This window comes from Peromyscus maniculatus, chromosome 6 (assembly GCF_049852395.1).
Source record: "Peromyscus maniculatus bairdii isolate BWxNUB_F1_BW_parent chromosome 6, HU_Pman_BW_mat_3.1, whole genome shotgun sequence".
In the NCBI taxonomy this organism is placed as follows: Eukaryota; Metazoa; Chordata; class Mammalia; order Rodentia; family Cricetidae; genus Peromyscus; species Peromyscus maniculatus.
The window spans coordinates 87,595,862-87,621,680 of NC_134857.1; the positions used below are offsets into that span (position 1 = coordinate 87,595,862).

The window sequence follows — 25,819 nt, forward strand, 5'->3', positions numbered from 1 at the left end:
GAAGAGAGCACACACATTTGGAGTTCTCAGAGCCCAGGCCACAGCTGCTCCTCTTCTTGCCGTTCAAGCCCCTGTCCCACAGCCAGGCTCTGAAGCAGACACGGGATGCAAAGCACAGTTGTCTGGACCCGACAACTAGGACACGGGGCCTGATGGAGATTTCTGTGCTGCTTGCTGGCATAAATAACAGTCTGGCAGATGGAATCTGATTTCAGAATTACCAGCTTTTCTAGGACACTGCAACCAACTGAGAGGACAATAGGACGGGGTATTAAAGATGTAAACCCAAAATAGGGTCCTCCCAACAAACCTCACCAGGAGAGCACTTCCGACAGCTCACACTATCTGCTATAGCTGAGGTCTGGCGTGTCCCCCAAAGGATCCGTGTCTAAGGCTTGCTTCTCTGCCTGTGGGGCTGATGGGGGCTGGTGGGACCTTTAGAAGGTGCCTCATGAGAGGGAGTTATGTCGTGGAGGTGTGTCCATGGGGGATGCTGGGACCCTAACTCTTCACTGTCACTCTTTGTTTCCTGGTTTCTATGACACGAACAGATCTTTGCTCCATTGCAAACTCCTTACCGTGATAAGCTGTCTCCCTGAAGAACAACACATTCACCAACCAGAGACAGAAGCCCCTGACACCCCAAATAAGCCATTCCTCCTTGTAAGTCATTTTTATAGGGTAATCTCTCCTGGGGACAGAAAGCTGGCTTCCACACTCCGGGAATCTCTGTGTGAATGAAGAATGATGCTTCATTCACCATTGTGGCTTTAGCACCTGGTGCTAGGCACATCCAGGAAGGATCAGATGAGGCAGAAAGGTGCCTCAAGAAAGCCCAGGATTGCTGGGCAGTGGTGGCGCATGCCTTTGATCCCAGCACTCGGGAAGCAGAGCCGGGTGGATCTCTGTGAGTTCAAGGCCAGCCTGGTCTACAGAGTGAGATCCAGGACAGGCACCCAAACTACACAAAGAAACTCTGTCTAGAAAAAAGAAAAGAAAAGAAAAGAAGAAAGCCCAGAGACCCCCCCCAGACCTCAGGCCAAGGCAGCTATGTGTTTTTACCTTCCTAGTTCAGAGACCTCTGACTGGCAGATGTCCTACCTAGGGACCTGTGTCCCTGAGCCCAGGCAGGCTGGGATTCCATCCATAGAGTGATGACTGCTTGTGCAGGCTGACAGACATGATAAGGAGGTAGGACATCTCTTGAAAGATGCCACTCCAGGCAAGCATCTCTTCTAGGATTCAGGAGTTGACAGAAAGAAGTCCAGGAGACATATGTGCAGACACCCACTGGATTCTGCAGGGATTGCCTTGCAGGCTGCCAAAGCTCTTCTTGTCCTCCTTAGATCCAAACAAACCCTCCAAAGCTGGTCCAGAGCTACAGCCAGGCTGCCATCCAGTGATGAGCATGTCCATGTGGAGTCTTCCGTCCACTTCCTCTGACTCCTCAGCTAAAGACCATTTCTGAACTGTCCAGATTCCTAATCCACCCCTTCTCTGTTGTCTGTGCCTCCTGCGGACTCAGGAAAGCACTTGGGAATTCTCTATGCTTTGTTTATTGTCCTCGTGAACAGGGAACATGCGTCCAGACTTGTGGCCCAGGGAGCTGGTAGGGAGACCATGGCTGAGGTTGGGGGCTCCAAAGAAGACCTTACCATGCACCAGTTCAAAGCTACAGGAGGCATGGGTGACCCAGAACACTGCCAGATGCATCAGGCTTATCTGTAGAAGCTCCTCGTCCCCTCTCGTGGGCCTTAAGTATAAAGCTCCAAGAGCACAGTTATTCTAGACTCGATGCTAAACAGAGTGCTGGGAGAGAAGGAGGTTCTCAAGGGTCATGGCCTGAACTTGGAGACCAGCAATGAAATGTCAGCCTTGGCTGTGGGCGACTACCATAGCCAGAGGAGACATACCAGACTGCCGTACCGGAGGAGACAGCCAAAGCCACCCTAGTCCTCAGATGGGAAATGCATCTCTCCTGAAAAGAGGAGAGAGACAACTCTGCCCAGCTCACTCAGCCCAACCCTAGCTCCAGCCCCAACGCCCATATGGCCCCATGGGTGGGTTGCTAACACTGTAACTGCTGTGGAGGAGCAGGGCAGGCTTCCCTGCTGAGCTGGATGACCAGTGCTGCCCCTGAATCCCTTAAGACAAGCACAGTAGACGCATTCTCACCTGGATAGCTGCCCCAGCGCTCAATACCAGTATTACAGCAATCCAGAAGGATCAGAAAGGGAGGGGTCCTAATAGAGACCAAAAAGAGAAAGAAAGGTTAACCAGAGAGATACAGAGTTAGGGATGGAGGGCAGGGACCTCCTTTCCTATGCATCTCCCGAAGAAACTGCCCCTATGGTGTGTGTGAGGTAAACCAGTCAAGAGTATTGTTTGGTTGACCTCTGTTCCCAAAGTCGTCTGAGGTAGGCAAGTATGCCCCCAGGTAGAATCAAGATGCTCTAGGCTGGCATTTGAAGTCGGGTCACTAGAGGGCGCTCTAGGACTAGCGCTGACTCCTGGGTCGGAAAGTCGAGGGCTGCGTTTATTCACTCAACATTCATCTACAGAACCTCTATGCCAACACTAAACACTATAAAAGGTTAGAAATGACTCATCTGTCATTAGAAAGCCACGCAATATAAGCAGAAAATAGCATGTTCACATTTACCCGTTCTCTCTCCTGTTAGTGTATTGCTAACTTTCTTTCCTATCTTCGTCTGTTAGTACCCTTCTCATTGAGCCTACCCTGCTGGCCTTATCTTAAAGCTTAACATCCTTAGTCTTGTTCAAAGTGTCCCGTGGCACTGATACCCACATGCACTTTCTGTTTGCTCATTTTGAGGTGTTTGTTTTGTCTATTTTGCAGTGCTGGGAACTGAACCCAGATCCTTGTGCATTCTGGGCAAGTTCTAGACAGGGGAGCTTTGCTCCTAGGCCCTCACAGATTCATCTATTATCTCCACAGTCTGTGTTTCTGAAAAACACCAGCTTCACAACGTGGGAGGGTGTTTCCGTGGGCTCACCAGGGGACACAGTGCCTACAGCAGGGCGTCCCACTCTAAAATGAAGTGACAATTTGGGGTCTGGACTCAGCCATCCATCGTTCGATCCTGTGGTTTGGGACAGAGGTTTTAGGGGTGATAGGCACCTTCTCAGAGGAGGTGACACTTAAGCTGGCATGAAGGGTGAGGAGCATTCTGTGATGACAGAGAAGGCACAGAACACAGCTTGCCTAGGGGTCGGCAGAGAAGACGAGGCAAGCTGTGAGGTGCTGGGGTGACCCGGGCAGATGGATCGCCCAGATGTCCCTTTGGGTCTGTCCTGTCCCCTCCCCACAGCTGCTACAAGCTGCGTCCCCCAGGGATGAGCAGAGCTACCTGGGGTGCCAAGCTCTGTCTCTCAGCCACCCTCACCTTCCCCAGTCCCTACTTCCTGCTCTCGGTATGGATGTCGCTGCCTTACACCATTTTGGACTCTGCCACAGGGCAGCCTCTGCTATTCCTGTCTGTTCTATTCTCCCTTCTGCCGCGAGGAAGAAACAAACCACACAGCTCCAGGAAAACAATCCATCATTTTGTCACAACATTTCCATTTCAAAGACTTCCTTTCCAAGCAGCTCCCCGGGCTAATGCTTCCTCTTATTAGCATGAGAACTGGCTAAGGAGGTGAGGGACCAGGAGGCAGAAGGGCTGGAAATGGGCAGGAGGCCTGAGGTTTTTGCCTGTCAACTCAGGTCAGGGCATGGGGGTACATGTATGTGTGGGTGTGGGTGTGTCTTGTCTGTGTCTGTCTGTGTCTGTGTCTGTGTCTCTGTGTGTGTCTGGTGTGTCTCTGTGTGTGGGTCTGTGTGTGTGTGTGTGCATGCATATGTGTCTGTCTGTGTCTGTGTCTCTGTGTGGGTCTCTGTGGGGGGGGAGGTTGTAGGTGGGTGTCTGTCTGTCTGTCTGTGTCTCTGTAGGGGTCTGGTGAGTCTCTGTGTGTGGGTCTGGGTGTGTGTGTGTATGTGTGTGTGTGCATGCATATGTGTCTGTCTGTGTCTGTGTCTCTGTGCGTGGGGGGAGGGGTTGTAGGTGGTGTCCGTCCGTCTGTCTGTCTGTGTCTCTGTAGGGGTCTGGTGTGTCTGTGTGTGGGTGGGTGGGTGTGTCCTTGCACTCAGGTTTCTCACACTCACTATTCATGCCGTCCTGTCAGAGGTACACATAGCACAAAGGCTCAGATGCCCGCAGGCACAGGCTGAGCCTCTCTGTGTTGTGCTGGGACCTCAGCCCCGCCATACAGCCGAGCGTTCACAGGACAGACAAACTCCCCACTGTCCTGAAGCATCTCAGTCAGAGACAGATGTATAACTATGACTCAGAAATGCTGCTTTAAATGGCACCGCTGAGTGACAGCCCAGGAAGCAAAGGAGCGGGCTCTCATCCTAGAGCAGATGAGATCTAAGTTGGTCTGAAGCGTGAGGAGAGCTGAAGGTGAGGGAAGAGAAGGGCAGAGCAGACAAAGGGAGCAGAAGGTGACGCAGAGCCCTGCTCCTGGGCGCTGGTGAGGCTACACACCACAGCCACCCAGGGGCCCCTGCCGTTCTCCCGGCAAACTGGCCCACCACCACACACAGCGAGTGGGAAGTGTTTGTGTTCCAGCCCAGCTCTGAAGAGCATCCCCCACCCCCACCACACCACAGAGAGATGTGCTGGTGGCCCCTTCATTCATCCCTGGCCCAGACCCAGCACTCAGGGAACCCCACTGTAAACAGTAATTCTCTAAAGGCAACTAGCCCACCCCTCCTCACCCACTGTCCTCACCCACGATCGAGACTAGACACCAGCCGGATGAGGAACATCCCGAAGACAGGCCGTTTGATGTGACATGTGGTGGACGACAAAAATGCACCCAGAAGGGTGCTAGTGTGGAGAACGTTACAGGTAGAGCACTGGCCTGAGTTAGCAGCAGAACCAAGGCCACGGCTTGCCGTACAGGCCATTCCCTGAGAAGCTCAGGATGAGGATGCTATGCCAGGCTTACTGTGTCCTCCCCAACAGCTCATGACAGGGAGCACCACCAGGGCCAGGTGAGCACTACAGGGTGAGTCTGTTGGATCCAAGCCTTGTGTTTATGACAGTCACCACATTTAGACTTTCTCTATGGCCTCCAAAGGAGGTTTGAGTATTTGAAATACAATTGTTAAATGTAAACTTCTGAAACACATAACAGGATTTTTGTAAGCTTATCCAATAACTCTTTACTTCTTTTTTTTTTTTTAATCTATACAAAGACTGAAAATAATGAACATGACCCAATTCTGTCTCACCCTTCACAAATAGACAGTATTGGTCCTGTGTATGAAAAGTGAGGCTTAGAGAAGCCAGATCTTAGTCCTTCCCAGCAACGACCTTCCTTTCTAGCCCCCCGAGGCTCAGAGACCAGGGCCTAACCACTGAAGGTACCACCCCTGTCCTGAAATCCCTTATAGTCTCTTCTGGCTTCTACCCCAAGTCAGCCCAGACCCTCAGCTCCCCAGGGATGTAGCTGGAGTCGTTCCTCCAACACCTCATCCCCATAGCCCAGTTCTGCACCTTCCCTGTTAGAGGCCAGGCCTGCCCCCTCTCCAGACCCTCTCGGGTACCATGGATGGTGCTGCCTCCACTGCCCTGGTCCCTCATCTTTTCGTGTTTGGTCATTTCTGAGAAAGACCCCCCAAGAGATGCCTCCAGATGGTCAAGTCCCAGCATCACCCCCACTGGGACTGTCTAGAACACCCCACTTCCCTCTCTAGTCTCCTCTGAAGCATTACTACCAAGCCAGGAGCTTCCAACCGGGAGACCCTGCCTGTCTTACCCATCCTCCCCCATTTGCCTGTTGTCAAGACAAACTGAGATGGGACTAGGCAGCAAGAGGACTCCCCCACCTCAAGGCCTTCCAAGACAAGTGAAAACAAGTCTAATCCTTCACTATCACTGGGTGACGTCACTGTGACTATAAAAGGCTGACTCCAGTTAACGGAAGTCTGAATTCTTACACTGTCCTAGGGAAAAGCCAATCAAAAGAAAGCAGTACCAGGGCTGAGGAGATGGCTCAGCCAATACAGCACTTGCTTGAGAGCATGAACACCTGAGTGTGGGCCCCAGAACCCAGTAAAGATGCTGGGCATGGTGGTACCCGTGTGTGACCCCAGCACTGGAGGCGAAGATAGAGAATCCCTGGGGCTCCTTGATCAGCCAGTCTAGACTGCCCGGTGAGCGAGCTCCAGGCCAACGAGAAATCCTGTCTCAGGAGAAGTGGATGGTGTTCCTGAGGATGATGTTCAAGAGGTTGTCATCTGGCCTCCACGTGAACTCCTGCATGCTCCTGCACACACACACACACACACACACACACACACACACTCACACTCACACACACACATGCAAAGAAAAGGGGAAAGGGGAGTAGAAGCATACCCATGCAGCCTCTAGAAGAGTACTTTCTCAGGAGTCCACATAGACTCCAAGCTCTGGGGCTCTCCCCTTGAAGCTTGTCTGCCTGTTTTCCATGGTGACTGAGGGTCCGTTGAAACCCAACAGAAAAAATACCAGCACATCTATCTTCAATCCCTGGTCTCGCTCTGTGGTGGCCCTAACAGGAAGAATGTGCAAGGCTGAGGGTGAGGGCGTTCCATTTACTGGACACCACAGTCCTCCCTGGGAACTTGGCTGCTGGCACCTGGTCTCAACTGCCAGCCTCAAAGTAGACCAACATGAATATGCCCTGAGCACCGATGATCAATCTGTGGCTCTAAGAAAGAATAGGACACTGTCTAGGGTTCCAATCACCCAAGACAAACAGCAGCTTATGACACTGGAGCCTTCTAAGATGTTTTGCATTTCCCATCCTTATCTGCAACAGCAATGAAGTCCTACTCTTTGTTAACCTGCAGATCCTCTCCATGGCCTGAGTGTCCTCTACTCAGCCCTAACACCACACCCTAACCTCTAATCCTCAGATACCCTCTTCTAGAAAGCTCTAGAGTGGGAAGACAGGTGGACAACACCTGCCTAGTCTCCTCCACCTCAGCTTGAAATAGCCATTCCTTCCGTGAAAGTTTCTACTCACCAACCACATCCCTATCCCTCCCCAACTCATTTAGCCATAGCTCTGCCCACACAGTATACAGCAGGTAAATCCCAACCCCACATTAGTGCTGAGCTCCAGTGCCATTGAAAAACAAGAGAAAACGGTCTTTGAAGAAATGCAGTGTTTATTGGGAGCTTTCCACTTGATAAGTCGAGAGAGAGAAAGAGAGAGAGAGAGAGAGAGAGAGAGAGAGAGAGAGAGAGAGAGAGAGAGAGAGAGAGAGAGAGAGTGTTTAGGGAAAGCATGGTCTGATGTAGTTGTATAATCAGATAGCCTTGGCCAGCCCAACACGATTGTTGGCCCTGTCGAAGACGCTGTAGAACTCCCGAATGAAAACATCCCCCAGGATCCACATCTGGGAACCAAGCTTGAAGCCACTGGAGCAGGAGGAGTCCGGTTCCTGGAAAAGGCAACACTGAGATGAAGTTGGACTCAACGACAAGCGTTTTTTACCCCATCGCTCAGTTACTCTCGCTTGTCTCATTTCATCCTTGAAATCATCTTCCCAGGTAAACAGAGAGAATGGGATTCATCAGATGAAGAAAGTAGGGACTGACGAGATGGCTCAGCGTTCACCAGCACATGCTTCTTGCAGAGGACCAGAGTTCCCAGCATCCACATTAGGTGGCTCAAAACTGCCTGTAAGTCCAGCTCCAGGGAATCTTACGCCCTCTTCTGGCCTCTACAGGCAACTGTATTCACGTGCATATACACCCCCACCCTACACACACACACACACACACACACACACACACACACACACACACACACACTAAAAATAATGTACTGGAGAGAGGGCTCGGGAGTCAAGAAGCACTTGTTGCTTTTCCAGAGGACCCAGTTTCAGTTTCCAGCACCCACATGGTGACTCACAACCATTGGTGACTCCAGTTCCAAGGGATCTGATATCCTATTCTGATCCCCATGGACACTAGGCTCGCACATACTGAATATACATACAAGCAGGCAAAATACTAAGACACATGAAAGAAATTTTTTAAAAAAAAATTTTTGTTTTGTTTTTTGAGGCAGGGTTTCTCTATGCAGTTCTGGCTGTCCTGGAGCTCACTTGGTAGCCCAGGCTGGCCTCAAACTCACAGAGATCCTCTTGCCTCTGCCTCCCAAGTGCTGGGATTAAAGGCAGAAAAGAATCTTTAAAAAATGAAACTGACTTAATCTGAAGTTATTTTGGTGAGCTCCTATGGCTCTAAGTCCTGACCCAATGTACTGTACCCCACATCTAACCCCTTACCATCACACTGAACATCCATTGCCCTAATAATCATTAGTTTGGGGTACTAGAGATCAGGCCATGCTGAGACTAGCAGTCCCCACAACAGACAAAATGAGCTATGGAAATCCTAGATAGAAGTCTAAGCCGCCGGGACTTGGAAGTTTGAACAGTGGATGGAGGTCTCGGTGGGTGGTTTGGGTCCAATCTATATCCCTCCTCCAAGCCCTTGGTGTCCCTCCTGTTCCCCATTTCCTTCAGCAAGGAGCTATCACGGCCACACAAATGGGCTCAATGATAAATGCTGTGGCCCACTCAAAAGGCCTTGCAGGCTTTGTCTGGTCCATGACATTTGTCCTCACCAAATTCACTGACTTGACAAAGTTCCAGGGGAAGAGATGCTAGATGGACCCAGAGCATCGCTCTCCTGAAGCTCATACCTGGTTGGTATAGGCTGAGGGTGGCAGCGGGAACTTCCTGCCATGGATCTCAAAGACAACTGTGGGCATGATACCCAGCCTCCAGCAGTCGATTTTAAACTATGGAACAAGAGGGTACAAAAAAAGGTCACAACAAAGGTCACAGAAAGCATAGCTTCTCAGAGGACCAGGAACTGGCACCCCTACAAGGACAGACCAAAGCTGGAAGGGATACATTGCTCACTCTTGAAAAATGGGCTCACCCAACATTCTTCTTCAGCATTTCTTCTGTGTAGAAAGGGGCTCTTGATTCGGGGGGGGGGTCTCCGGAGGTAAGGAGAGGGCCTGACCTTACCTGGCTGTACTGGCCCTGCACAGCCCCAATGGCCTGCTGGATAGTCAGGATGTCTCCATCAGGACCCGCCAGCAGGGCAGTGCCTGTGTCCAGAACGGCTGGACAACCACCTTGACAGGCCACCACTTCATCATTGATTGTGATCCTGCAAGATTAAGCAGAGGGGCTTCACAGTTCCAACCTGTATCTCCCTGAGTCCTTCCCGCCCCAGCCAAGATCCTTGAGGAAGGAAGGAGATCCAGACCCCCTCCTTTTTTTTTGAGCCTCTTCTTAGAACCCTGCCCCCCAAACTTTCCATATTTAGAGAAAAGGCTGAACTATCTCCCCTCAATTGGTGGGTAAAGTGAGGACAGCTCAAACTGCAAGGGTCCCAATAACAACAAAACGATCCATTTGTGTGCCATTCCGTGAGCAGACTCAAACCCGTTGCCTGAGGATCCAGTTTTCTCTGCCATTTACTTGATACATGTCTCGGATGAGTCTCCCAACATTTGTAAACTTGGGCTTCTCATGAACAAAATGGGTACATGAACAATCCCTCAATCAACTTAAGGACGGTCATAAGGCTCAGACCAAAAGTCTGTCACTTACACACTGAGGACAACACCGGCACTAACCTCCTACAGGCTCGGTGGCAACCAATGAAACAGCCATATAACCACTCGGCACCGTGTCTCCCAGGCAGTAGGCGTCGGTGTGGCCAGTGCAAGGTGGATGCGCAGCATAACCACTTGCAAAGGATGCTGGCCTCACAGCTGGCTATCAGAATCGATCAATAATCGCAGAGCTACTGGGTGCCGTTCTTCCAGGCCCTGTGGTGTGACTCCTGAGCCGCCATATCCACGCATCAAGAGTCATCCTCTCCAAGCGGCCCATGCAAGGTTCTGCTCACCTACCTGTCCACTGTGAACTGCCAATATCCCTGCACAGTCACGGGCACCCAGTGCAGTGAGCCTACAAAGTAGGACTGATCGATGGCCCCCAGCGTGAGCATGCTCCCTTGGTCATTCCTGGAACCAAGAAAGGCCTCTCTGTGGCATCAGACGCCCTGCTGGTGAGGAGTGCCCAGTCCCACCCCAAGGCAGATGGATGGAAACCGAAGACCTTCTTCCACTACCTCCCTCCAGCCCCACCCCACAGCTGCAGTTCCCCGTTCCTCTGATCCACAGCCCTGATTCAGCGCTGCCATGGGAGAGGAGGTGGTGACTCACCACGCAGGTCGGGGGACCACCAGGTTCTGACCTGCTACCCTAGGTCTTCCCAGCACCCCCGGGGCCTCCACCCAGGGCATCTAGAGAAGGAATCTTCATAAGGCCCTACACTTTGGGTTAAAACCGCCTCCCAGAGCCGGATTCCTCCTGCTCCCTCTGGGTACCGTTGCGTGCTCAGTGGGACACACTCACACCCTTCCTCCTCCACTCACACTGTTTCACCTCCTGGAACTCCAGCCCTTCCTACCGCCAGATTTTAGAACATAGTACCTGCTGCCTAAAACGTGCTGACTCTCTGGCCCTCGCCTGGGTCATTCCCACTCATGTTTGGTGAAACCTGCCCTGACTTGTCCTGTGTGCATGTTCACACATGTGCACACAGGTATACAGACCCATGTCAGAGTGGACATTTATATTTTAAGGTACCTATATGCCCCATTCTTTGCTGGGGTGCCCTTCTCTCAATTACTTGATTACAGTGTGAATTACTGTGTACGGACAATTCCCTTTGCTAAAGTCTATCTTCCAGCTTGTCTTGATTACTGATGTGTATGCTTATGTCCTGACATAACCTCTGCATACAGACAGCCTAGTAAATATGCATGGAGTGAATGAATGAATGAATGAATGAATGAATATCTAAATGCATGTGTGAATAAAAGGTACCACCTTCCTCTTTGCCCAGCGTCCCCTCTCCTCAGCTGTCCAGCCTCTTCTCCTGGGGGTGCTCTTGTTCTCCTTGAGTCTGAGCTGAGCTAGGTCATCATAAGAGCAGGAAGGTGACGTGAGGGGCACTGGAGCAGGTTCCCCGGACCCCAGGCCTGTCTCAGACGCTAGTGCCCGAATAAGCATCCCTCTTTTTCTCTCCCTGGTGGAAGGAGAAGCCAGAACTCTACGGGATCTCAAAGATGATGACAAGTGACTCCCGAGATCCTGTGTCTTTAGAAGAGCATGCTGAAAGCCCTCTTCTAGAGATGGGAACAGACTTTGCTTTTGTTGTTGTTGTTTGTAGCTGTGGTTTGTAGTACCAGAGATTGAACAGGCCCAGCACATGCTACGCAAACCCTCTAACACATCCCCAGCAAGGCTTTGTTTTTTTGTCTTTTTGTTTTTGTTTTTAACTTAAGGTAGAATGAAAGTCATCTTTGTCCCAGTAAACTCTAGCTGCATAAATGACTCCAGTAGAGTCTTTGGACAGAAGGTAGAGGTGCCTGGAAACCAGAATGGAGATGGTTTGGATGGTGGTGGCTACCTTGGCCGGTGGTGTCTCCAAGGGGCAGACATTGCCCTCAGCCAGCAGCCCTTACCAGGCACAAAGTCAGACCCTTGGTGGATGCAGCTCCTACCTGCTCATGTAAACAGAGAACAGGTCTTGGGCGACCAGGTGCCTCTTCATCATGTTGTCAAATATGGGTACTGAATACTTGGAGGCAAGAGAAGGGTAGGACAGCCCCAGGATGCCATCGAATGGAGAGTAGCTGAAGATTTCACCTGGCTCCTGGGTACTCAGGCCCACAGTCTGGTGGGGAACTACAATATCAGAGACCTGCAAAGAAGAAGAAAAAAAATTGCCATGATGACTTCCACCAAGGAGCTTCTTCAGCCAGAGAGACAGAGAAGTTCAGGGGTGGAGCAGCCTGCCTAGGATGACAGGTCAGTGTCGGCATCCAGCCCTCACTGGCCTGTCTACCCTTTTATAGATAATGCAGGCTTATTTTCAGCTTAAGAGATTGGAGTGAGCTGGATCCTCCACATTTTCTGCTTGGTTTTGAAGAACTGGTCTGATGAGGAGAAGAAGAGGAGAGAGCCTTCGGTGCAGACACAGGTTTCATGTTGGGGACAAGCCCAAAGGAAGTGGGATGGTGAGTGTTCCATCACTGCCTGCAGAAGCAGCTGCGCCTTCGCCTTCCTGGTCCTCTCTCAGACTCACAAAGCGGGTGAGTCACCTGCCGACTGAGCTTGAACAAGCTCCTCTCCAGGTCTCCACCCCAGCTCCTCCCAGTCCCAGGATTCTTGCACTTCCTCTTCTTCAGTGCTGACCCCAGACCATCTCAAGCCTGGCTCCCGGAAGTCTATCACTTGGGTTCCAGTTTGCAACAGACCACCATGCCCACCAAATCTCCATCCTCTGATTCCCAAGCACTCTCTCCCACACGTTCCAGTTTTGGTTTCTTCTTACCCTCACTCAACACTGTTCAAAGCCATCTGACTTGTCTTTTGTGTGCAGGCCGTGCTCAGCCAAGGCCGCCTGACTGCCTTTTGCTAGGAAGCATGAGGCGAGCAGGTCCGCTCTCCTCTTGTCCATCACTGTGTCTTCCTTAGAGCAAGCATTCATGGTGTGAGTGAATGAACAGTGGCTAAGCGCTAAGGAATAACTCGGCTCTCTTTCTTTCAGCCAACAAACTATTACTGAGGGTCTCTGATGTGCCAAATGTAAGGCTTTGAGGATGTAGCAGTGGACAAAAACAAGTCCCTGCCTCAGAGAATGTTTTATCCAACAGGAGAGGCCAGCAATGACTTTTTGAAAGCAGCGATAGAGCAAGTGCCAATGAGCCCTTGAAGAAAACTGTATCATGGTGAGGTCACAGGCAGTGTGTGATTTTATAGGACGGTGGGAGACCTTGTTGAGAGAGTGGCATTCTGCTGAGAAGCAAAGGCTGGAGGTAGACCAAGCCAAGAGGAAGGGAGCTAGAGGTGACATGACCATAGACAGAGTGTGTGTGGAGTAAACTGAGCCACACAGGCTAAGTGTGGCCAAGATGGGGAAATGAACACCAGGAACTGGGGGAAGTGCTCAGGTGGAGTTCTGAGAACAGAAACAAGAAGCAGTGGAGGAAGGAAGGGAGCGTCCCACAGATGACTATCAATGTGAGTCCCTCTCAGAATCCTCATCCACTGAGCCATCAGTGGACGGGACCCAGGGGATCCTCACTCCCCCCAAATGCACAACCCATTGGAACCGGGGTATCTTGGGGGAGAGAAAGCTACAGGGAAGGTCAGGCGAGCCCAGGCCATTGCCACCTCACTTACTGTGACAGTGTCATAGCCCAGGAAGCCCTGCACGCTGCCAGTGCCATACTGGACAACCAGGGGCTTGCTCAGGTTCTGGAAGGTGAAGGACTTGGATGGGTCAAAGCGGTGATGGTTCTCTGTAACAAAGACCCGGATCAGTGGATCCTCGGTGTCATCTTGCCCTCAACATTCCCAGGGAGGGTGGAAACCCTCACTAGACCTTGTAAGAACAGGGCCATCTGTGTATCAGCCATTCTCTCTGGGTAAGCCAAGCAGTCTGCTCTCTCTGCAGCATGGTCCCATAGTTTAGTCAAGAAAGCCCAGCCCAGCCCCACCACCCCCTGCCCATGCAATTCTAAACATGAAAGGAACAAAACCCAGGTGTGTCGTTTCCGTGCCCATTTTCTCTGTTATCTGAGTAAACTTAGCCAAGATTCTTCTCTTCTCTAGACCTCCATTTCCACGCCTGGGAGACCGGAAAGGAAGGGACAAGAGGGGTACGTGGGGGGGGGAAGTCACTCACGGCAAACCCTGCTGCTACAGTAGACCGAGGGCACCCAGAGTTCCGAGGATCCCGTGTCGAACACCACCGTGAACTCCTGGGGTGGTGTCCCGATGTAGATCGTGCCGAAGTACTCACTCTAAAGACAGACAGCTCTGGTCAGAGGTGTAGTGGGGGGGGGCACTGGGGAGGAGTTGGTGCTAGGCACAGAGTCCTGTGGGTCCTGTGTTTTCTATTCAGAGACCTGGGAAGAGGGCCGTCGAGGAGGAGAGAAGAAAAGGCTGTGCCCACTCCACAGGGGGAGGGATCTTCACCTTCAGCCCCTCCTGCACTCCCGTCCCAAGCCCGACAGCAGTGCTGGAATCAGCTCAGAAGCACACCACGGACCAGAAGTCAAGTCCTGCCTGGGAAAGAGATCAGGTGACCCTCCCGAGGCAGGAAGAAGCTAGCCACAGAGGTGGGGCATCTGCTGAGGGCAGAATCCCAGGAGCCCATCCCGGCTCCTGCCCCACCTGCCCCCGCCAGCGCCTTTGAGGCCAGGGTGGCACTGTGACCCGGATATAGAAATAGAAGCACAGGGACACAAGCACTGGTTGTTTGCTGCCAAGAGAGGCGGCAGAAGGGGCTCCAGAGAGGAAAAGGGCACAACGGTGTTCTTGCCTGGGCGGGAAGAGGAGAAAAACGCAAGCCGTGCCTTAGCAGCTGAAGACTGGGCACCTGCGGTCACCACATCTGATGACCGCACACCAAAACGTGCTTCCGCTCATCCAGGGAAGCAAGCCGTATGACAGAGGTCATTTAAACTCAGACCCACCCCAGCAGGGCTTTTGAAGCCCTGAAAAACAGAGGGGCTGATTTTGTTGGATCTGCTGGCCCATGGTAGAGCTACTGGCGGCAGGGAGGTGGCCTCCGTGCCCCCACGGGCTCCCCAATTCCTGAAAGAGGGAATGTTCTGGCAAGGCAAGAACCTAGGAGCCTGAGAATTCGTCCCTGAGAAGGCCTGCAGAAACACTCACATCTAGGTAGTTGGTCAGAGGCTCACTGGCCACCATGCCAGTGTTGGAGCCCTTCTCGATGAACTCATACTGGTGTCTCCTCAGAAAGTCCTCCAGCAGTCCACGCTCCTTCAGGGTGTTTCTCAGAGACTTCCCTTTGTGCAGAGGGATCCTGAGGTGGAGTGGATTCACAGTCAGGGAGACTGGGCTCCATGAACGACCCCATGCTGTTGTCCCCAGCCCAGCCTCTGGCCAACGTTCCACCAACAATGCCAGTGATGTTTCCAATTTTGAAAAAGCATGACCCAAAGTAAAATAATAGATTCTATGTTGATTTACAGATCACTAATTTAATTAGCTTCATTAAATACAATGCCCCGATGCTTCTCATTCCTTTTCTTTTCCAGCGTGGTAGAGACTCGCTATATTTATTGTATGACACATTAAGTGGTAAGTCTTGTTACCCACGGTTTGAAAGATGCTAAGCACACCATCACTTACTGGGTCACCAGATGCTTGCTATGACCTCACTGTGTGCCAAAGCACCGAGGACACACAGTGAAAAGGGCATAGAAGGAGCTCTCTGTACAGAGAGAATGATGTCCCCTACACAGTGGGACCTGCTTCCGCCATTGATACCACCCTTTGCCAACCCCTTCTTTTCTCTCTGATAGTGTTGTCACTAAAGTGACTGGAAAGTCTTCAGAGATTTCCTCAGCAAGAGTAGGGGCATCAAACAGGACCTCTTGGCCCAGGTAAGGTTTGGGATAATGGAGCAAGTCAACTGGAAAGAAAAAAAGAAAGAAAGAGAGCAAGACCAAAAGAGGAAATTGCAGAAGAAAAGGCTCTAGACCTGGTTCTGCCATATTCCTGGGCAACCTGAAAACTGCCACAGCCACCTGAGCTCCCACCAGGAGGCTCCCCAAGTCCTCTACACTGGGAGGCTGCCAAAGCCCTCTGAGCTTCACATTGGAGAGTTCAAGTGCACAATAGGGTTGGTCCTGCCTCTGCAACACTTTTTTATTCTGTATTTGACCTGCTGACCATTTTCTCCCCTGCAGACTGAAGTGGAACTTTGCGCATAGTCCCTAACGCTCATAACAACCATGTCACCCTCCTAGGGGGCTGGTGGGAAAGACAGTTTGAGATTACAGAAGTGTTAGTGCCACACGGTGCCTTCAGGGGCCTCTTCCTCCAGACGGAAGCCAGTTACAAACAGAATGCAGCCTCCACCTCATGCAGAGGCAGGAGGCCAGCCCTGCCTGGAATTCACCCCAGGGTCCTCAGCTCCAGCTCTGTCTCTTGTATAGCTCCCAGCAAACCTGGGACCTGGGAAAAACTTTCTTGTCGGGACATGCCCCCTCCTAGAGAGGCCTCACCGGACAAAGACACTCAACCTCTTTTTGCGGATCCAATATAGAAGGCGTTCCGTCTTCTCCATGGTCAGGCCTTGACAGAACACACATAGGAGCATCTGGGTTGGGCGTGGGGGCAACAGTAGTGCAAGCCCAGCCAGGCTGAGCCCTGGCTCCTCCATTACTAGCCATGTGGTAATGGGCAGCTCAGGGACTCTCCCTGAACAATGGTCTCATCTATAAAATGCAAGTCACAGCCGGGCAGTGGTGGCGCACACCTTTAATCCCAGCACTTGGGAGGCAGAGACAGGCAGATCTCTGTGAGTTCGAGGCCAGCCTGGGCTACCAAGTGAGATCCAGGAAAGGCGCAAAGCCACACAGAGAAACCCTGTCTCGAAAAACCAAAAAAAAAAAAAAAAAAAAAAAAAAAAATGCAAGTCACTCAGTCCATGGCAGTATAGGTGATGTCCTAGTGTGGAGCAGAACCTTCAGACCTCTAAAGGAGCTCTCACACCAAGGTATCTCTTTTGATGAAGGCATATATCGCTCCCACGGAACGTCCAGTACTATTTGAAGCATTTTTACAAATATTAATTCATGCAGTCTCATAACAGCCCTAAAAGATGGGCAACCCAATGACCCTAATGTCATAGCAGAGGAAGAAACTAAGGCCCAGACTGTCCAAAGGGTGATAGAGCTGAGGGCCAAATGCCAGGTAGTTCAGTTCTAGAAACCATGCCTTCCTATCCTTGGGCTTCCTGTCTGGCTCCCTGTCCTCAGGATCACATTCAATATGCAAAGACAGGGTGTGACAGCGGCCCCTCTGAAGTCTCCCCAAGGGAACTGAGGGCTGGAAACACAGCCATCCACCTGCCCATAGAGGATCCAGGCGATGCCCTCCCCAGGGTCCAACATTCACCTGGTGACCACATGGCTCTGAGAGATGGCGAGGACAGCAAGGAGCAGCGCGAAGCACCTCATTCTGGACAGCAGGCAACCACCACTCTAGCCAGGGCCCACCCTTGCAGCCTTTATAGAGTGGGGCTCCTTCTGGCTGGATGCCCAGACTTCAGCGGCACCCCCAACTTCAGGCTGCTCCACAAACATTGTAAGATAGCACCTAGACTACCCAAGACCCATAAAGATAAGAGCTGCAAACTCTACCATTCTAAAGACTTCAAAGTTGAAGGGTACACAGGCCTTCAGGCTGGGAAAAGTCAACACAGGCCCCTCTATACCAAATTCCCCTCTAGACAGGCTTTCTGAGCTAACACAGGTGGGGCTACTACCAGGAACCTGTTTCAAGTTCCGCCTTCCGCTCTGTGAGCAGCCGGGCCCCAGACCTCCCCTCCTTGGATCCCTCCCTAGGCCAGACTTCACTGGATGTCCAAGGTGCTCCTGATTTCCATCTCTCCCAGGCCAGTTTTCCAGAAGGGGCTTAGCCTAGTCTCAAGGTGGAATCTGAGACCAAGAATGCCTATATAATCCATCATACCAGTGGAGGAAGCTCAATGTTAGAGCCCAGAACAACCATACTCCAAGTTCCCACAGAGAGCAACGTCTAAAAGAGATGCCTCATTCATTCCTAGAGACAGTGTTCAATTGAAAGGGATATTGAGAAAGCGGGTGGCAAATGCCTGCTCATGGTGACATTTGGAATAACTGGGGAGGACAGAGTGGGAAGGCAGATGCATGCCCCACTTGAAGGACAGGGGACATAAGGCAGTGACAGTTTAAGGAGCAGGGTGGGCTATGGAGAAGCACACATGTGGTCATTCCGAGTGTCCTATTGGAGTCCAGGCCACAGAAGCCAGATAGTCGTGCCTTCTGGCCCAAGAAAGATTTAAGACAGGAAAGCAGCTAAAGTCTATAATAATAATATTGATGGAGACAACTATGTCCCAGGCCTATGAGCTGGGAAATCAGGATGAAGCCAGGATAAGGCAGCACATTGGCAGGCCAGGGGTTCAGGACCCCGATGTGCAAGAGAACAAGAGCTGTTGTATCAACAGAACAAACATCTGCATGGAGAGGAAGGCTGGCAAGGCTGGAAAGGGGGAGAGGGCAGGATGCAACAGCTGGATGGCCAAGGTGGTGGATCCGGATACACCAGCCCATCGGAAAGAGGTGCCCTCTGACATTTCACACATTTGACTCGTAGGGGCGGTAGGAAGGACCCAAGAGGCCAGGCAAAGGAGCCCTGAGTATTTGAACAGAAGTAAGGACAGGAGGCATGCCTGACCCCTACTGTAGCAACACCCTCTTCCACACACGTCCCTTCACGAAGCCACCAGATGCGTGCCCAGAAGGCTAGGACACTGCTGCTTCTCATGCTCCCGGGAGGTGGCCACAAGTACATGCAGCACCTTTCCCCCTAAAAGCCAGAGAAGTAAGAGGCAAAAATCAGTAAGAAATGGTGGAGCTTGTTTCTTGTGTTCTTCCCTTGAGGTGCTGCTCTGATGGACCAGGCCCTGCATCTGGGCTGTATCTCCTCTGATCCTCCATCACTGAGCACGGTGTATAAGAGGTGCTCAGGGAATGTTTGAGTAAGCAGGTGAGTGACCGAGTGCCCTAGCCACTGCCCCGATAAGCAGCAGAAAGTAGCTGGTGATGTCTGTGTGCCACGCTGCAGATGAGGAGACAGAAGTTCAGAGAGGCCTGTAATAAGAGCTTGTCCTTGTCTGGAGTATCCTGAACAAACACCTGCACACTCCATGGCAAGACCAACTCTGCTTCTAGGTCTTTCTTCCCAACCTCCAGCCACCCCTTGAGACAGTTACAGTATGTGCAGTGGGCCCGAGCTGCAATGTCCAGCACTAAGACCCTCTGAGGTGAGCAACTTCAGAAATCAGGGGAAGGGCAGTTGTGGTTCCATCTTGCCAATGGCCCAACCTGACCCAGTGGCCACCGCTCAAGGACAATGACCACGGCTGTTAGATGCAACCACCTCTCCCACTGGAAGGTGACCACAAAGCCAAAAATCAAAGATCCCTTAGTGCTGTTTGCCTTTATTCGCTCCCACAGTTGGCAGCCATCTGACAACATTCAAGTGCGTGCTGGAACACTGCCCCACAGGACACGGGGCAACAAGAGGTTATCTGCAGGGGCAAGCCACAATCTAGAAAAAGCTTTTAAGAAGAAGCGTGATAAGAGTCGAGCACTCACTACCTGGCACCGCACAAGGACATATCACCTTAGTCTAGACGACTTGTGTCTGGGGACTCACTCACAGAAGTGGCTGAAACAACTCAGGACCCAAGGGCACCCCTTCCTCAGCACAGGATTTTGTTCTCCAGTCAGATTCCGGCACTAACAAAGCCAACTGAGGTCAGTGTCCTCAACATCTTCTGTGTGTCTGTAACTAGACACAAGAGGACAGCATCTGTCATCTCAGCACCGAGGGAGTCCACAGCCAGGTGAACACAAGTGGATCTACTAGAGATAATCCGAAGGAATCCTCCCCCCTACACACACACACACACACACACACACACACACACACACACACACACACACACACACAGCAAGCTGGCAGGGAAAGTGTGGCTTCTGGAAAAATCATGTGTGGCCATCATGGACTTGGATCCAGGGTCAACTACATGGTGGTATGACTGTGGGCAAATTTCCTTACCCCTGTGCCTCAGTCTCTTCTTCTAAAAGTAGAGACAATGATACTGATAGAGTTACGTGGTATCCAGTGCTGACATCTGTTATACCACAGCAACAAAAATTTCTCAACAAAACACTTGCAATCCGAATTAAGAACACAGAGAAGATCATACACTGTGATCAACTTGGTTTCATTCCAGGGATGCAGGATTGGTTCAACATATTTAATGACTATAGGACAGCACATGGATAGGCTGAAGGACAGAAATCACGTCATCATCTCAACAGACACAGAAAAGGACTTGGGCAAAGATCAACATCCCTTCATGATGAAAGTCTTGAAGAAACTCAGAATATTAGGAACACATCTCAACATAATAAAGGCTATGTGTGACAAATATGGACAATACTGTTAAATGAAGAGGAACTGAAAGCATTTGCTATAAAAATCAGCAAAGAAGCCAGTGTGCTGTGGTGGTTTGAATAAGAATACCCACCATAGGCTCATAGTCATCGGGGAGCAGTGCTAGTCAAAAAGGATTAGAAGGGTTAGGAGGTGTGGCCTTGTTGGAGCAGGTGTGGCTTTGGTGGAGGAAGTGTGTCATTGGAGGTGGGCTTTGAGACTTTCAATAGCCCATGCCTGGTGCAGTTTCTTCCTCCTTTCTCTCGGCCTGCAGATCAGGATATAGACCCCAACTACTTCAGCATCATGCCTGCCATGCCAGGCCCCCCACCATGATGATAGTGGACTTAACCTCTGAAACTGTAAGTAAGCCCCCAATTAAATGCTTTCTTTTATGAGAGTCACCCTTGTTATGGTGTCTCTTCACAGCAATGGAACGGTAAGAACAGCACAAGAGAAAGATGTTTATTAAGGTACACAATATTTTGGGGAACACAATGCCACCACATTTCCTCTCTTTTTGTCTAAAATTAAAGACAAGAGAAAGAAACAAAAAGGATGCCAACAGGAAAAGAAGTTAAATGTTTCCTATTTGCAGATGACAAGATCTCTGCTTAAAAGACTGTGAAGACTCCACCACAGTCTTAGACCTGACAGACAATTCCAGGACATACAGTCAACATACAAAACTCAGGAGACTAGGGAAAGACTCGGTCAATAAAGGCTCGCCTGCAAGCGTAAGGACTGGAGTTCAATCCCCAGCACTCACATAAAAAGCTGGGCATGGAGGCTCAGTGGCTCATGTGTGTAATCTCAGCACTAGGGAAATGGAGAAAGGTGGATCCCTGAAGCCTGTTCGCCAGGCAGCCAAGCCTACTAATTGTGTTTCAGGCCAGTAAGAGATTCTGTCTCAAAAAACAAAGTGGATGGCTCCTGAGGAACAAAGCCCAAGGTGGACCTCAGGCCTCCACACACATGGCCATACAAGTGCACTCATATCCAAACACATATATGCACTTACACTCACATGAACACACGTACACCCACAATACATACACAAGAACACAGTAACTTTTCTCTATGCCAATAGTGAATTTGCCCAGAAAGAAATCGAGAAAAAAAGGATCCCAATCACAAAAATAAAAACAAAAAACTATGAATAAACTTAACCAAGGAGGCAGAGGATCTCCTTAACGACAACTTCAAAACACTGAAGAAAGAAATGTGAGAAGATCCTAGAAGAGTAAAGACCTCCCATGCTCATGAGTTGGCAGACTTCATCTTGTGAACTTGACTGAGGACGTATACCACAGGAGCGGGGAACAGGCTTGGAGGGTTTGTAGCTCCGCCCCACTCCAGGTCACTTGCTCTGCTTTGGCATGGGGATGGAAATGTGATCAGCCAGCTTCCTGCTCCTGCTCCCTGCCATTATGGACTCCGACCTTCTGGAACTGTAAACCCAAATAAATTCCCCTACAGTTTCTCTTGGTCATGGTGTTTTATCATAGCTACAGGAGAGTAAGCAGTATAGCTCCTACTCAGTAAAGGAAATGATCGACAGACTGGACAGACAGACAGCTGGACATCTGATAAGAAATCAATGTCCTCAATCTATAAATGGAACTCTGAAAGTTAAATAATTAAAAAAAAAATCTAATCCATAGGCTAATAAATTAGTTCTCAAAGGAAGAAATACAAATGGCCAACACAAATGGTTCAACATCAGGGAAATACAAATTAAAACTGTTCTGGGATCTTATCTCACCTCAGTCAGAACTATCATCAAAAAAACAAACAATAGGGTTGGCGACATGGCTCGGGGGTTAAGAGTGCAGATTGCTCTTGCATCGGCCCAAGTTTGGCTCCCAAAACCAACACTTATGGCCTCCACAGACACTGGTACTTAGGTTTACACACACACACACACACACACACACACACACACACACACACACACACTTAAAAATAAAAATCAATCTTAGGGAAGAAATGACACAAAGAAAGCAAATGACTAGTCCTGGAGAAGAGGTAGGAAAGAGGAACTTTATACAGTGCTCTTGGGAACATAAACTAGTGCGGCCATGATGAGACTCAGTATGGCGGCTCCTTGGAAAACTGCATATAGAATTACCTGTGAGCCAGCTACAGTGCTCCATACTCAGAAGACTCCATGTCAGCACACACAGAGACATCTGCACATCCATGTTTAGGGCCACACTATTCAAAACAGACAACGTATGGGACCAGTCTAGAGGTCCATCAACACAAATGGATAAAGAAAATGTGGTATAAGTACAAAGTGGAATTTTATTCAGCTACATAGAAGAATAAATTTATGAAATTCGTAGGAAAAGAGATAAAACTAGAAACCAGATGATAAGTGATATGAGCCAGGCAGAAGGGGCTGTGAGAGAGGAAGACGTCTAGAGGGACAGGGAGGGAAACATGAGGGATATTGGAATATGGGTGTCATGAAAACAGGAGGGGGTACTGTTTGGGCAGGAGGAAGAGGATGAACGAGGGGTGGAGGGAGGGGAGGGTGTGAAAAAAGACAACCTATAAAGATAAATATGCTTGAAAGCAGATGTCATCATATGTCATGATGAATCCCATTTCTTTGTTTGCTAATCAAAATGTTTTGGTTTTGGTTTTTTGTGGTAAAAGTAAGAGAGGGAGGGTTAGAGGACCATCTTCCACCTGCTAGGGTTTTCTCATAGCCAGTGAGGCCCTAGAATGTTCCTGAAGGTGTCCAGAACATGCAAGTTCTTATACTTACGTTCCTCCTCTTCTTCTTTTTTAAACTTATTTCTTTTGTTGTTGCTTGGTTTTGTTTTGCTGGGTTTGTTTGTTTGTTTGTTTGTTTGTTTGTTTGTTTGTTTGTTTGTTTTAAGACAGTGTCATATAGCCCAGGCTGTCCTTGAACTCGCCATGTGGCTGACAATGGCCTTGAACTCTGGCTCCTCCTGACTTTACCTTCCAAGTGCTGAGATTACATTTGTGAGCCACTGTGCCTGGCTTTGACTTCTCTTCCCTCGCCATTGCCGAAAGGATGCAGCCCGGTTGCTGTCACGTGTGGTCTGTGTCTAAGAAAAGGGAAGCTCAGAGGAGTTCCATTGCTCACCAGCTCCCAAGTCAGAGACAGTGGCCGCAGGTGAGAAAGTCCTGCCTGGTGACACTGGGCACGAGGAGGTAGCGCAGGTGCTCCCTGGGGCCAGGCGGGGGATGTGAAAACATATGGTGACTGATAAGAGGGAAATCTGCCAGAATTCTTCCCTCCGTTTTTACTACAATAATACTGTTTGTATTCCAAGTTTAAAAATAAATATCAGAAAATCTAGTGAATTCAATTCCCTTTTTTTTAAGTTAAATTAATTTTTTAAGTGATTCACAAGTAAACACCATGCAGACCAAAATATCCACAAGTCAGACTTTAACATCTACATAGCCATCAGGTGGTAGACACCCAGACAACGGTGGATTTGGCTACATGGAGACAGAGAGAGGTGGATCACCAGTTAACTCCATGAAGAGAGCCCAAAACAGAGATTCCAGGGTTTGCCATTTTCCAAGAAACACCAGAAATGTGGATTTGGGAGGCGAACATGCACCTTTGAAACAAGGGTAAGCATTAACTTTTATATTATACAGACGAAATAAGATAGATAGAGCAAACCCCCACCCCAATAACAGCCTAGGGACAGGCCCCTTGTCTTAGCAAGAACTAGACTAAAGAAATGCCTTTGGACCCCCAGGACATGATGGAATCAACTAGGGTTTCTCCAGGAGAGGAAAGGATGTGTGTGTGTGTGGGGGGGGGTGCTGTGGAGGACAGGCCCAGCCTCAAGCACAGCTCTGCAGACATGGCTAGACCACCACACACCAGAGAGCCCGACGTGAGACTGCACCTACTGTCTTCTGTAGATCCTGACCCGAAGACGTTCAGGAACTCCCACATCAGTGAAAACACTGCTCACCAGCCAGCTATGTTCATTAAGGAGGGCTTTTTCCTGGGATGAATATGTGTTAAAAATAGCAAATGTTAATCACCAGCAACGTTCATTGATAATACCGCTTGTTTCCCTCTCAACTTCCTAACTAACATCCAGCGTAAGTGCTTTGAACCTAAAGCCTTCTGCACTGTGGGAATTAGGAGTAACCTTTCTTACCGTCTTCACCGTGAACTGAACTGACTGGCTCCATGGGGCAGTTCACAGATTGGAGGGGGCTGCCACGAGAAACGAAATGCTGGAGGGGCCTTTGTAGGGAAAAGTCTAAAACATTATGGGAAAGGAGAAATCTGGATGTGGCGTCATATACCTGTAAGTAATCCCAGCAGTTGGGAGCTAGAGGCAATAGGATCAGAAGTTCAAGGTCATCCTTGGCTACATAGTTTTAGGACAACCTGGGCTTGAGGCCCAGCCTGGGCTATATGAATTCAAGCATTCTGTCTTAAACATCAAGGACAGAGAAAGGATCATGTCCCATGCTGCCTGCCTTCTCTACTGTCCTGGTACTTCTTGGTGTGTGTATGCGTGTGTGTGCTCATGCAGGGGTGCACATGTGTATATGCAGGTAGAGACCAGTGTCAAACTGGGTCTCCTTCTCAGTTCTTCTCTGCTTTGTTTATTTTTAAAACTTTTCTTGTGTGCGTGTATGTGTGTGTGTGTGTGTGTGTGTGTGTGTGTGTGTGTGTGTGTGTGCACTATCGTGCTCATGCAAGTCCAAGGATAACTCTCAGGAGTTGGTTCTCCTTCAACACCTTGTGGGATCCAAGGTGTAAACTCAAGTTGTCAGGCTTGCACACAAACGCTTCTGCTCACTGACCCAGCACATCAGCCTTCCACTTGGTTTGTGAAACAGGATTTCTCACGGTTACCCAGAGCTTGCTGACTCAGCTCGGCTGGCTGCCTGGCTGGCTAGCTCCAAGGGCCAGTCTACCTCTGATTCCTCATCACGGCAACCACAAACATTCACCATCACACCCAACTGTTGTTATTGTAACGTGGGAATCAATTCCACATCCTCCTGCTCTCACAGCGCAGGCCTGACTGACAGAGCTAGCCCAGCAGCCGTGCTGAGCTTTGTTCTAATATGAAGTCCACACACGGACTGGGGCTTTAGCAAATGGGAGCTGCCTCAGCTCTTTGCAAAGCAGTGTCGATTTTGTGTTATTTGTTGAATTGATTTCCTCCAACGGTTGGGTTGACTGACATGCTGAGGTAAGGCTTCTACATAGGTAAAAAGTATAGAACTACCATATGGGAGTCACCGCTAGAGGGCTCATGAGGGACCTGGTAATTGCAACTGAACCCTGCTGATAACCCCAGAATCCACCCTGTGCCACTTGCCATAGCTGGAAACCGCTGGCGAGGCCTGTTCCGAGGAATGTGTGCTCATGATAGAGTTGCCCTGCCCACAGTCTGGGACAAGCCAGGGTGGGGACAGAGATATGGTGGGTGCATCTCTTTCTAATCGCAGCTGTTATCAGGCTCTGCCTCCAGGAACCCATGTGTGAACTTGAATTTGGCAAGGAATGAACACTGAACACACTGGGGTTTCTTGCCCCTAAGTTCAGATTTGGGGCCTTTGAACAGCATCCAAAATGCTTTTCCATCCTTCCGGGCTG

At 50.1% G+C, this 25,819-nt stretch overlaps 1 protein-coding gene across 1 annotated transcript; it reads right to left on the reverse strand.

The window, feature by feature from the left end:
- Window positions 1-7,366: 7,366 nt before the first annotated feature.
- LOC102911293 (chymosin-like) lies at window positions 7,367-17,162 on the reverse strand. The gene is made up of 9 exons (XM_006979512.4): window positions 17,101-17,162; window positions 14,848-14,998; window positions 13,853-13,970; window positions 13,348-13,466; window positions 11,664-11,863; window positions 10,003-10,116; window positions 9,107-9,251; window positions 8,773-8,871; window positions 7,367-7,501 (listed from the first exon to the last, which is right to left on the reverse strand). The coding sequence occupies exons 1-9, from the start codon at window positions 17,160-17,162 to the stop codon at window positions 7,367-7,369; spliced, it is 1,143 nt and encodes a 380-aa protein (XP_006979574.1).
- Between the last annotated feature and the right edge of the window lie 8,657 nt (window positions 17,163-25,819).